At 42.4% G+C, this 13,337-nt stretch overlaps 1 protein-coding gene across 1 annotated transcript; it reads right to left on the reverse strand.

The window, feature by feature from the left end:
• Positions 1-450: 450 nt before the first annotated feature.
• FRG1 (FSHD region gene 1) lies at positions 451-11,546 on the reverse strand. Its single transcript, XM_006015875.3, has 9 exons — positions 11,368-11,546; positions 11,218-11,285; positions 8,039-8,161; positions 7,075-7,132; positions 6,732-6,846; positions 5,486-5,590; positions 3,312-3,403; positions 2,838-2,948; positions 451-1,416 (listed from the first exon to the last, which is right to left on the reverse strand). The coding sequence occupies exons 1-9, from the start codon at positions 11,427-11,429 to the stop codon at positions 1,380-1,382; spliced, it is 771 nt and encodes a 256-aa protein (XP_006015937.1). The 5' UTR covers positions 11,430-11,546; the 3' UTR covers positions 451-1,379.
• Between the last annotated feature and the right edge of the window lie 1,791 nt (positions 11,547-13,337).

A 13,337-nucleotide genomic window follows, 5' to 3' on the forward strand; every position in this document is an offset into this window, starting at 1 on the left:
CCCAGGGGTGGGCAAAATGCGGCCTAGGGGCTAGATGCAGCCCACCAGGCCATTCTATCCAGCCTACGGGGCCCCTAAAAATTTTAGAAAATTAGTATTTATCTGCCCTGGGCTGCCTGTCACGTGGCCCTCAATGGCTTGCCAAAACTCAGTAAGCGGCCCTCTGCCCAAAAAATTGGCCACCCCTGGGGTAACCTGTTCCAGTGTTTTACTATCCTCCCTATGAGCAAGTTTTTCCCTAAAATCTAACCTAAGCTTCCCTTGCTGCAACTTGAGACCATTGCTCCTTGTGCTGTCATCTGCCACCACTGAGAACAGATAATGTATATTAGTCATCATACTGTATATTATACAATATATAATTATATATATTATATCTTAGTTTAGAGACAACTGTGTACTACTAGTCCTTTGAAAAGGCTGATCACAGTAAGAGAATAACTTCAGAAAATAGGTAAAAAATGTGAAGGAAGGGTTGCAATCATTGCAGTTAGTACTTCCAATAGAGGCACTTTATTTAAAAAAAAAAAAAATCTTTTTAAGCAAGAGACATAGAAAAAAACACACTGGAAATATTATTTACCAGAAATGCATAGAATTTCAAAGTCAGCATATTACTTTTTTTAATATTAAACCTAAAAACAAATGTACACAGATGGTATAAGCTACCAAAATTTCAATTAAAATTTACCTTTTTTATTCTTTACAAGATTAAGTAAAAACAGGAAATATGGACGTTAAGAGATCACTCGTTATCCTAAACCTAAGTTCCTGCATGTTTTTCATGTTTACTCCACCATGCCTTTCCAGTATGCAAGTTATGCCTCTATTCATTTAATGTTTAAGACTCGGCACTTCCAATGAAACTTGAAAACTGCAAACCAAATTTTCATTTGGTCTAAGGCAGCATAATTCCACTGAAGTGAAGCTGAAGACTTGGTTCCCTACGCATAGAGAGCTTAATTTTATGCAGAAGTACTACTCCTCATTTGTTCAATAAAACCACAGCAGGTTAATTGTTCATTTCTCTTTTGTATTCAGTATTACTTCTCTGCTTGATTATTAACTCTCTTAAAATTACCAAGTTGCCAATTTCATCTGGCACCGTTCAATTGCTGAAGTTATTTGGTTTCTGATGAAAAATATACATATCAAAACTTTTTACTATAAAATACTCAACTAAATGGTGTTCATAAATAAATGAAGAAATGACATCCTTAGGCAGAGAAATGCTTGATGCCAACTCATATAAATACTTAACACCATTAAATACAATTCAGCAAATTTAGAATAAATAAAATCAACCTTTCAAAATGTCTTATTCAGATGGTATATTCAGAAGACAAACAAAAGATACAAAAGCACGAGTCAGTTGTTCATCACTTGCAGTATCTATCCGCTTTCAGTTTTGCTCTCCTATATGAAAAGAGAGTAGTGAAAAAAAATTTAAAGTTAAGGGAAGTAAACGCGAGTACCGACTATTACAAGGCAAATAAGGTAGCAGTTAGAACAGAGACCTAACAAGTACGTCTGACTTGTACAATGTTTTGTGCCACTGCACTATTAATATTTGCATCTGCATAAAGAGGTATTTATAGAACTAAAAAAAAAAAAAGCACAAACCCCCAGGTTTGTTATTAAGTATACAGGACAAAACTTAGTATTTCTACAGAACATGCTACAAGCTGGTATTCAGTAATGTAAATGTTACATTAAATATTTCGTTTTAAATATTAAAGCATTACAAATCTAACAATGTTCAGGAAATTCACTTAGTGAAAGAATTTTTATTTCGAAATTTTGGCTGCAGTCAGTCTATGGCAGGTTAATTCTTTTTTGTGTGAATGTTATATATTACCATATGAAACCATTCAGACAAGGGCAAACCCATACTGGGAAACACAGGGTGCCTCTACATGTGCACATTAGCTTATTTTACCATGCATTCAAGCATCACAAAAAACTATGCGCTTTCACTAATTCACATTAAAATAGGCTAATGCACCTTCTTTTAGTACCTCACAATGAAGGTACAACATTTAATAAGCATTAGCAGAAGTGCATTAATGACCATGCAGATGCACCCATAGTATAACTCTAAATCTATAAATCCATGGGAGGGTGGCGAGGAGAGGACAGACGCCCAAAACCTTTATGGAAAAGTAATTAAAAGTAAGTAACGAAGAACAGTCTAGCATACTTTGAAATCTGCAAGAATCAGCCATGACTAGTAGTATTCTTTTTGCATTACTCTGGATTACCACAATTTAGAAAATAGCTTTTCACCAGGGCTATCCAGCTTTGCAGTTCAGCCGCCTTTAAATCTAGATAGATAGCACTGTAACTTCAAAGCTGGCTGGTTCTGAAGAAGTTACATTTTGGCTGTGGGGAATCTAGAAACTCAATAAAGAACACACTCAGTGGCTACACGTGTAAACTTAAAATGGCAACATTTTCTGACTTGAGCATTAACAAACTAATTTTCAGCATTTAAAAAAAAAATGAATTGCTCTTTGCTTCTACCTGAAAAAGAAAAACGATTCCATAATTTAGAACAATTAGGCTTCCTATCATTGGAATCTGTCTCATACTCAATGAGAAAAGGGTTCTTGGAGAGGAACAGATTAATGAACAAGTTACAAGAATTTTGCTTTTATACATCAAACAATTTGTTCTCAACTGACCAAACCTATTTTGCTGAAAATACAGAAAATGGACCACAGAGAAAAAATTAGTCAACCTTAACTCTAGGTGTCTTTAGTGCTCTAGGTATATTAGAGTTCCATTCTTAAAAGCTTTTGTTTACTTAGCAAATTATTTTTTGGATGTGAAATTACCGGTCTAGCAGTGTCTCGTGGAAAGTGCCTTCTTTTCTGGCTTTTTTGAGAGCTTTAGCATCTTCTTGGCTTATTTTGAGTTTGTGGTCTTGGAAACTTTGGAACTTTTTTCTAAAAAGAAAAAGAGCGTGACAACATTTCTACTGAAGCATGTATAACATTTAAACAGCTGTACCTAGATCTCAAAGTTCCATGTATAGATTAAACTGGCAGAGAATCATTATGGTCTCTCATATTTCACTGTGTGTGCTGTGAATTTAGCCACTGGGTGTTCAGCAAGGTTTCTGAACGGTCAGAATCTGTGACCAGCACATTAATGAGTTTATTCAACTAGAAGCATGGTAGGTTCAAGACTCAGGGCCTAGAAAGGTTTTGTGCAAGGGAAAATTGGGTATCTGAGCACAGATAGTTCTTATTGGACAGAATACTTTAAATATAGAAGGATAACACCTGAATTGCTCTTAAACCACGTACACGTAATTGACTTCACACTGTTTAACATTTCCTTTGTCTTCTTGTGGAATATCATCTTTCTTCTCAGTTTCTCTTTCAGCACAAGTACGTATCTTGTCAGTTAAGAAGAGAGAATAAAATAGAAAACGCACATTATTATTTAGATATAGCTGTTGACAAAAACATATTTTGATATTTCCAAGCTATTCAGAATGTATATTGGATAATACGATTTAACAGATGTTGAGTTTTTCAGCTTGGTAATTTCCTAATGAAAAAAATCAAAGAACATTACTTAACAAAAATGTTTTCCAAAGTTGGAATAGAGGCCTAGGAAGGACCTCCCAGTAGCATCAGGTCCTGCTCCCTGCTATTGTAGGGAACCACACTGTATAATCCCTTTCACACATGAAACAAGCTGCATCCTAAAACAAGCCAGGATTTTGCACTCCCCCTTCCCTCAAAACGTACTCCTACTAACAGGTTGTCGTCTTCTGATGGTTAGAAGCCTCCTAATTTCCAGGGTAACTTTTATTTATGCTCAAATTATTCCCATTTTGTGCCAGTGCTGCACTTTATTTGAAATACCTGTTCTTCCTCTCAGATGTCCTTTCCTGCCCATCCAGCAAGGCATTTATTGACAGAAATGATACCCTCTTCTCAGCCTTTGATTTGCTTGGCTATGCAAGCTGCTCTTTTAGGGTGTTTATACGTGTGCTCCAGGAGGCAAGGGCGGGGGGGTGGGGAGGGGAAGGAGAGGGCTGGTTTAAATTAGTGCAGCTCCAAGAGCCATGCTAATTAAAAGCACCTGGAGCATCACATGTACCAGCATCCCCATGCTAAAAAATGGCGGTGGGGCTAAACTAAAAGTAAAATGGTAGCAGGGCACTTTAAACAAGCTTTAGTTTAAAGTGCCCCGCCACCATTTTTCAGTGTGGGGATGCTGATACACGTGACACTGAAGGCTGCTGGAGCAGAATTAATTTCTATGCTCCAGCAGACTTGATTAATCGAGTCTTCTCCAACGTTCTGGAATTACAGCATATTGGAGCAGACTCCCTGCATGTGTATAGGAGCCCTTAGTGTCTTATATTAGGCTCTCAATTCCCTTGGTTATTCTCGTAGCCCTTTACTGCAACTCCTCCAGTTTGAATCTGAACCCATCTTGCTTGAATATGGGTGATCAGAACTGCACACAGTACTCTAGATAAGACCTCATCAATAACTTTAATAACAGCATTTACATTTTCTTTTTCTCAACTGGAAATACCATTCCTAATGCAACATTTGCCTTTTTCACAGCTATGTCATATTTTTGGCTCATAGGATTGAGACGAAGATTATGTTGCTTTTCTTAGTTTTTTACATATTATTTTTATTTCTATACAATTATGCATTAGGTCTAAGACTTGGGAGGTGTTAGTGCCTCTCTATTTAGCCCATCTTTTTCTTGTGGTTAGGCCCTATCTGGAGTACTGCATGCAGTTCTGGGTTCCATGTTTTAAAAAGGACATGAAGAAGTTCAAAAGTCAAGAGGCAGGCAACAAAGGTGATAAAGGATTTGGAAAGCAAGTCATTAGACAAGAGGCTGAAGGATCTAGGGATTTACAGCTTGTGGAACGCCTTTTCTTGTTTTTATTTATATGCCTGAAAAACCCTCTTGCTGGCATCTCCTTTTCAAAGTCTAACTTAGCTAGACTTTTGGCGAGCCTCATACTTCTTCACTTTTAAGACACAACTTCCTTTATTAATCAATCTCATTTCCATTCAACGTAGGCTCTCTTGCTTAGTCCTAACAATATTTGAAATGGTTATTTATCTACTTCTGGCACACCCCTTCTGACAAGTTTCTTTTCTTTTTGCTTGGGATGTATGTTCCATTTTTGAAGCAAAGAAATTCCAAACTTCCTCTGCCTTAAAGTCTTTGTGCTCTTGTCCCGTTGATTTTACTAATGAGTTCCCTTAGTTTTATTAAGATTTGTCTTTTTGAAATAGGTTCTTAAGAGTAGCTAAGATTCGCAAATTCTGCTTATGCTTCCATTTAAATTAAATAATCAACTCATGATTATTAGAACCGAGGTTATCTATGACCAACTCTTCCATAAATCTTTTTCAAAGTACGCATTCTTACATTTTGCATTATAATACTCGCACTGACAACAACAATTAAAAAAATTATCCATCTTATAAGTTACCTTGACCATTTCTTCTTCACCTGCCATTTTACTTTTGGCTTCTATGTCTCCCTCTTCATTACATCTGATAAAGCAGCTGTTTGCTGCTAGTAAAGCCATTCTTCCCTGTAGAAACACCACCAAATAGTGGTTAGTACTACAAACGTTAGTCATTAAATTTAACCTATAAAAAGTTAACTTCTAAAATACTGCAGAAAACACCAACCAACCTTATGAAGTATCCAGGTGCCAATGTACTCATTTGACTGCAATTTACAAGTCAACTGTTTGCTTTATAATCTTGCAATATTTGCCATGTTATTGTTTTACTGTCAGAATAAAACATACCTTTTGAAGTATTATAAATGTATAATATTTTCTATTAAGAATATTAACTTTAAGTAATACCAGCCAATCGCCCGTGAAGAATGACGAGGGGGGGGTGGGCAGGAATGGAGCACCGCCACGCAATGTTCCATGCTGCCGCTGCTCTGTCTCTGGCCCTGTAGGGCTCCCCCACCACCCCTGTGTCTGGCTCTGTGTGCTCCTCCCCCCGTGCCATCCCACCCAATCCCTGCTGTCATGGCAGTGCTCTGCTGTGTCAGTCTGTCCTCACCATCCCCCTCTGCCTCCAAGGAGCGGGGCTGGGGCCAGTGTTATGGTTTTTTGTGCTTGTGTTTTTTTTTATTTTCCTTTTTCATCTGTTGGATGCTGTGGCGAGGCTGGACCCACCTCTGGCCCCATGTGCCAGAACACCGGGGGGGGGGGGGGGGGCAGGGCACATGAGGCCAGACTACCTGCTTGTAAGACAAGAGACTGAAGGACCTCATAAGGCAAGAGGCCTCGCCCACCTGTTCCAGGCCCATGGGGGGAGGCGGGGGAAGGAAGAGATGGAGCCCCACTTCTTGTTCAGCTCAATTCCTCCCCCATGATGCAGCAGTACAGCGGAATCCACGTCTGGATCTGTGCACCCTCCCCTAAGTTCAGCCCTGTGCTCCATCGCCTGCAAGCAGCAGAGCTTGGGGGGGGGGGGGGGGGGGGGGGGCGGACAGGCGGACATGACGACGACAAGGCTACTGCTCCTTCCCCTCTGTCCAAGGTGTTATCGCGGTGCTCCTCTGCGCCGCTGCCTCCTGTCTGAATGCTCTTGGAGCACTCCGATTGGTTGCTTCAGTCAGCTAATCAGAGTGTGAATAAAGCATTACGGACACACAGACTAAAGCTTTTATACATAGAGATAGAATATAGAAGATCCTGGATAGCTTACATCTTGGAAGACAGGTTCCCATTGTTCTCTCGATCCTATTGCATCAGAACGCCCTATAACCAGTCCCTCTGAATTTATACCAAGGTATTTGCCATAGCCAGACTTCAGTGCAATCCTTAAATTGGGGAAGGGGATGAACAGACAGGCAAAGACACAGAATAATGTTTTAAAGTTAAAACAGCCAAGGGCATTCAGTTTACCAAAGAATGGTAGCATTATAATAAAACAAATTTGAAGTATAACAAATATTGGTTCAGGGTTAGAAGAAAGAGATGACTGTTTAAATTAAATCTTCAAAAAAACTGAACTGGACATCAAAGCTTGTGTATAATTATTAAGTTACCTGGTGTCAGACAACTTTACTGCTGTAAACTGCTCAGGAGGACTAGGGCCATCATCATCTGGAGGAGATTTTTAAAGATTAATATCAGGTATAAAGCATTTGATATAGAACATTTTAATCTGCAAGATCGTAGAACATAAAGATAATTCATTATTGGTGTATGTTACAGGAAGAATTATTGGTTGAGGGCAAGATATTTTGATGGATAATTTTCTCTAGTTTTTATATTTACAGCTATAAAATACATTTTGTACAATTTCCAAAGTTAAACACCTATGTTCTAAGTATTCTACAAGATGCTGAATCTGTCTCAAGGAATTTAGGACTCAGACTTTATAGCAATTCATGCAGACTGCATGTCCAATCCTGTAGGCTTTTTGAAAATAAAACCTTTCACTTTGTGATGCTTAAGATTTTTATAAGGCCATGTACTTGCTCTAGCTTAGTTGAGAGAATTACTAGAATACTGTTTGATTTCTTGTCTGACTAAATGTCTTGCTCAAAACCAGAATGAGGGGAAGATCAGCTACCAGGACATTTCAGCAGAACACCTGCACTACAGCAATTATGGAAGAATTCTTTAATGACATTTGGGATGGAGTAGTAAAGGGACATGATCTGGCTTGAGTTTCTCTCTTTCTTAAAAGATGATCCTATACAGGTTTTGTAGGATTTGATACAAGTTACACTGCTTTCTATCTAGTTAAAGGCCTTCTAGGTGAGTCTCTTCAAGAGTGATTAATTGCTTATATAAAACAAAACAGGGAGAAACTAGATTAGAAGAACTGATTAACAGTTACTAATGGGTGAAATGATCTTCTCTGCTGTATTATCCTGAATCTGATGCAATTAACTAGCATTATTATAAAACATTAACTGGCTTGGACAAAAATTCTCTATTTAATGAAATAAATGTTTCATACCTAGACACTACAAATTACTCTCTCCCTTTTTTTAAACAAACCTTTATGTGGGGCTCCAAGTGTAAATAGGCCATTGTCAAGGGCATGGATATAAGCTCCTTTGTCCATTTCTATAGCTACAGATCCTGTGATTTCACCGAAATTGCTTACTGCCCACCAGTTTCCTGAAATGCAAGAAAATTATTCAGTGGTAAACATTTGGCATTATTTTATTCTTTATGCTACGTTATAGTATTTATGTTACTAGTCACAATTTTATCATACCTCATGACTCCAATCGTTAACAAGAACATATTTTGTGTTAGGTGCTGTACAAACACAAGGCAGTCTATGCCCCAAAGGATTTCTAATTTAAAAAATAAGAATACTTATGCAATAATTATCAGATAGATAAAAACAGATTAGGGGAGAATTATAAAACAATGAAACAGCATTGAACATGCTGACAATGGTGGTTTTATCAGAACAGTCTATTATTGACCAGATAACTTTACAGTTAGAAACATCTTGTTCTGACCCACTTAATGAGGAAACACCAAGAACTAGGAAGTTATGCTAACCACATTTATTGAAGCATCAGTGATGGACATGATCAGATGAGGGATTTGGAGAAGAGCACCGAGGTAGTTTTGTAAAGGTTTATGAACAGTTCCTCCAAAACATAAAAGGCAGCATGGAAGAAAACATGAATTGAGTTTGCCCAGGAAATCTGATTAGTAGCTAATAGAGACTGACATCATGGGCAGTGCAGAAACAAAGGTCAACATTCCTATACCGAATGCAAAAAGACCTGTAAGATGTAGGCAGGCCTTGAAAAACAAGACAAGTAATTTATGTTCAGTGAAGAAAAAGGGAGGAGTCAGTGAAGGGACACAGAGAAGGGGTAGGGATTTAGCCAAGATGATGGGCCACGAGTCTGATCTTTACAGCAGGATGTTGAAAGGATAAAAGGGGATAAGAATGTATGTGTCAAGGCCAGACAAAAAAGATGTTGTAGTGATCAAGATACAAAGCAAAAGCCTAAGTGAGAGTTCCAGTTGTGTGCATGGACAGGAAAAACTGTATTTCATTTTACAGAAAAAGTCTGGGAGATGTAGACATCATCTGGATTCAAGGAGCAAAAGAGTTGAAGATGATACCCAAGTTATAGACCCCAGTGACAGCAGTGCAACCCTACAGTCAAACTGACATAGCAGATTTTGGGATACGGGTAGAGACTTGGGAAGGAGAGAGATTTGTTTTAGTGATGCTGATCTTCCAATTTATGGATAGAGATTGAGGAAGAGATGCCAGAGAAACAAGCTAAGACTTTAGTTAGCACGGGAGATAGTGCTGGTCTAGCAGCATGCAGTAGAGCACAGGAAGTTCTTATCCAATTTAGGTAGCCTGGTGTAAAGGCCTGTTTGATTACAATTACATTTAGATCACTGTACATTCCTAACGTAACCACCTCTACTATTCCAGGAGTTAGACAAAGTTTATTCTGTATCACTCCTTTTATAACAAATGCCTGACAAAAATGTTTAGCAAGTGCCCATTTGCCAGACACGGAAATGAGTAATGAAATCAAATTACTGGCTAAATAGAAAACCCGTGACCTGGAAGTCCCAAGACAACATGGGGCATATTGAACCTCAGATCCCCCTGCTGAATTCTTGGTAGTCATAGATCACAGCTCTGCAAGTCAGATGATCCACCCCTGGCAGTGGGGCAGCGGCTTGTCGGTGTGGTGCCAGAACTGAGAATGTTAACGTCTCCCATGAGTCACCAGCCACCACTGAAGACCCCAAATTTGGCAGCAGACAAGGGGCGCAGAGGTGAGCAGCAGTATTCAGCTTTGGGTTCTAGAGCTAGGCCATAGCAGTGGCTCAGTCAACCAGGCCAACCAGGCCAACAAGCCGTGGGTGGGTTATGATGGACAGTAATTTTACAAAGTTTCAGATTATGGCTTTTTGTAGGATAGTGTGGATATGGATGATCTTAGCCTGAGACAGGGGGTTGGACTAGACGGATATGTAGGTCCTTTCCAGCCTGACTTCTCTGGAATTCTATGAATATTTTCATTGCTGTTTTCAGACATCAGTTAATTTACACTTAGTCTGCCATACGATTATGAAGTTTGCAAGCCAATCATTTTCCAAGACAGCAGTAATTTTCTCCTCCCTCTGAGATGTATGGAGCGATTTGTACCGGCTCACGGTACAAACCTGCTGTACCTATTTGAATGTTTACATGTTCACCCCTTTTCCAAACCAGGCCATGTTGCTAGCACTGCATATCAAAGCTTAAGAAACAGAAGTGTTACAATATCATTCCCTTCGCACTCAACCTAATAGAAGTGAGCAATTACCTAGCACTACAGCGAAGGCTTCACAACTGCCGAAAAGACGATTATTGAAAGAAACCAAAACTATTTGTTATGCCCAGAAAAATGTACACCTAGGCCCACCATGGAAACCATAAGGCTCCTTTCATCAGGGAGGCCAGTAAAGACGTAACATTTGACTACCTGGGACAGCTAAAGAGAAAGCAGGAACGGGAGTGCGAGTCACAGGCTTGTAACCCAGGGGAGCAGGACACAGAACAGCACCCACTGCCCCTCCAACGACCGTGGGGGGATCAGCGCATGAATGCTGCGTGTCCCTGGATGCTGGGGGGGGCACAGCGAGCTCCTGCAGGCGGTGGTGGTGATGTTGGCAGCGGGAGCACGGTGGCGGCAAGCAGGGAGCTCCTGCAGGCAACTACGGTGCTGGAAGTGGTGGGGGTGGAGGGTGCCGCCGCCCAGCGGTTGGCGACCACCTGCAGATGCAACCAGCAGCATCCATCAGCAATCGCGGCCTGCCTGCAAACACTACCAATGGTTAAGGGGGGGGGGGTTGGGGAGGAGAAAGCAGTGACTGCCCACAGGTGCTGCTGCCTTTTTGCAGGGGTGCACTGCCACGCTCAGGGGGTGCATGTGCACCCCCTATGCGGTGCCAATGGAGCAGCGGACACAGCGCGGTTAATGAAACTCTGCCCAGAGCTGTGTGCACAGCAAAGCAGCCCCACAGAAAGGAATGGGGCTGGTGGAGAGAAGGGGTTTTGGGGCAGAAGAAAGCAGGACGAGGAAGGAGGAGACCGCATATTTGGGCGCTTGAGGCGCATCGGGAGCCCGGAACCCGCGGCAGCACCAGGATCCCGGGCCAGGCCCCGGCGGGCAGGCGGGGCGGGAACAACTCACCCACGACGTCGAGCTCATGCGCCTCCTGCTCCTCTCTCCTCCTCTTCTTGTCCTTGTGCTTCTTCTTGCTGCAGAGCAACACACAGGGGCCCCGCGTCGTGGGGAAGCGGCCCGGCCCCCCAGCTCCGCCCCGGCCTGCTCCCCGCTCACCTCTTCTCTTTCTTTCCCTTGAGAACGAGCTTGGTAGATTTCACAGAAGAATACTCCGCCATGTCTCACTACGACACACAAACACTACAAATTTCCTGCAAAACGACGGAAAGCGCAAAAGGACAAATACTTTGCCCCTCTCCGAACCCGTTCAGCCCGCGGCGCATGCGCAGGGAGGATCCGAAGCCGTTGCCATTTCTTTGCCCGTAGGCCCCTCTCCGCGCCCAGCTTTCTTTAGGAAGGGGGCTGGGACACATAGCAGAGGGATTTTTTTTTTGTCGGGTGGAAATAAGAAGAACGAAAAGCGCAGGGAGGTTAAAAAAATCCCAGGTCTCCGTAAAGCCGGGTTGAGTGCGTCCCTGGCAGCGCCCCGCTGGCCTTTTTAACGCGGCACTCTTCCAACGATTGTTTCCTCTAAAAGGGCGCTGCCTGGGGCCTCTCCTCCTCCTGCGCCCTGCTGCTGAAACCCTCCGCTGGGTGCGGGCCTGCTAACTCGGCTGTAGAAATAAATGCCCGACAGTGAAGACCTGCAGGCGCTGGCCACAGGCTCAGGCAGGTTAGATTTAGTCCAGGATGGGCAGTAACTACCCTGCCTACAGAAGTAGCAGCTGACTGGTCTGTTGTACCAAGGCCGCAGCCCCAGAAACTGGCACAGGAAGTGAGGGGGAGTTCCCACTTCACACGGAAAATCCTAGGGGTTCGGGTCACAAGCCCACGGGCAAGAGAGGGAACGAGTACAATGTAAAGAAAGAAAGAACGCTGCGGTAACAGGTATCCAGGTTGTAGCCGTATTGGTCCGGAGGAAAAGGCAATCAGGACTTTTAGTAGAGATGCTATCTTTTATTAGACCAACAAGGTTTTTTGGGGGGGGAAAAAAAAAATAATTGCAAGCTTTCGGGCACAAACACCCTTCATCAGGCATTGGAAAAAAGACTGTAAAAGTTCTCACTTAATTCTTCCCCCACTTTCCAGTGCTTGCTGCAGACAAGCCTTTAGTCCGTAAAGTGCTCAAACAGCAGCTACCCCCAAGTCTGAGAACAGCTCCTTCAGCCCATGGGTCTGGCTGACTGAGCCCGTGGGATCTCAGCAGTCTCTGTGTAGGGCTGACCAGGGGCATGTACAGAAGTTGGTTTTTTGCCATTTAAAGCGCCTTACTGCCGTGACTAAACAGAAGTGCACGGCTGTACAGCACATTAGAATGGGTACAGCACTTTAAATTAATCCTTCTTAAAAGAGTATTAAAATTGAAGTAGTGTACTTTTCTGCATTTTAGCAACCTACAGCGGTTTAAATAACTTGTGTATAATGGTCACATTTTGGACTAGTGGAAAGGCCCCAGGTGCAGAGCCATCCCTGCCTCCTAGCTTGGAAAGTGCAGGGAGGCTTAGATCTTCCCCTGCCACCCCCAAGCACTGCATTTCTGTCACAGTAAAGAGCGCTGTAACTTTACAGTGCTATAAAAACTGCTGTAAATAACAACACTGTAAAATGTGCACAGAGCACTTCTGTAAACAGCCTAGGTTCCAGAGGCAGGCTGCTCTCTCTTCCCTTAGCTTCCCCTTCATTTTTCCTTTCCCTCCACCCCCTGGGGGTTGCTGGGAGTTGCAGTCCACATTAACAACCAGCACAGCTCTGCACACTGCTTCCTGGCTCCAGCTGCTGTTACACGCATTACATTCACGTTACACTATTCTTTGTCTAGGTCATGGGTGCTCAGCCTCTGGCCTGCAGGCCAAATGCAGCCCGTGGAGCCATCATATTTGTCCCATAGGGCTCTCCTTGGGAAATTTGGTGGTGGGGGAATGGTGCCCATTAACAGTTCTCTCCCCACCTCCCCTGACAAATTCCCAAACCCCGAGAACTGCACTGGTGGTTGCAACTGGGCTATGCCCCCTCCCCACGTTTGGATCAGGGCTGGGCCATGCCCACTTCCTCCATGGGGCTGGGTTGGGGCCAAGCCACACACCCTT

Source organism: Alligator sinensis, unplaced genomic scaffold, assembly GCF_000455745.1.
Source record: "Alligator sinensis unplaced genomic scaffold, ASM45574v1 scaffold528_1, whole genome shotgun sequence".
Lineage (NCBI taxonomy): Eukaryota > Metazoa > Chordata > Crocodylia > Alligatoridae > Alligator > Alligator sinensis.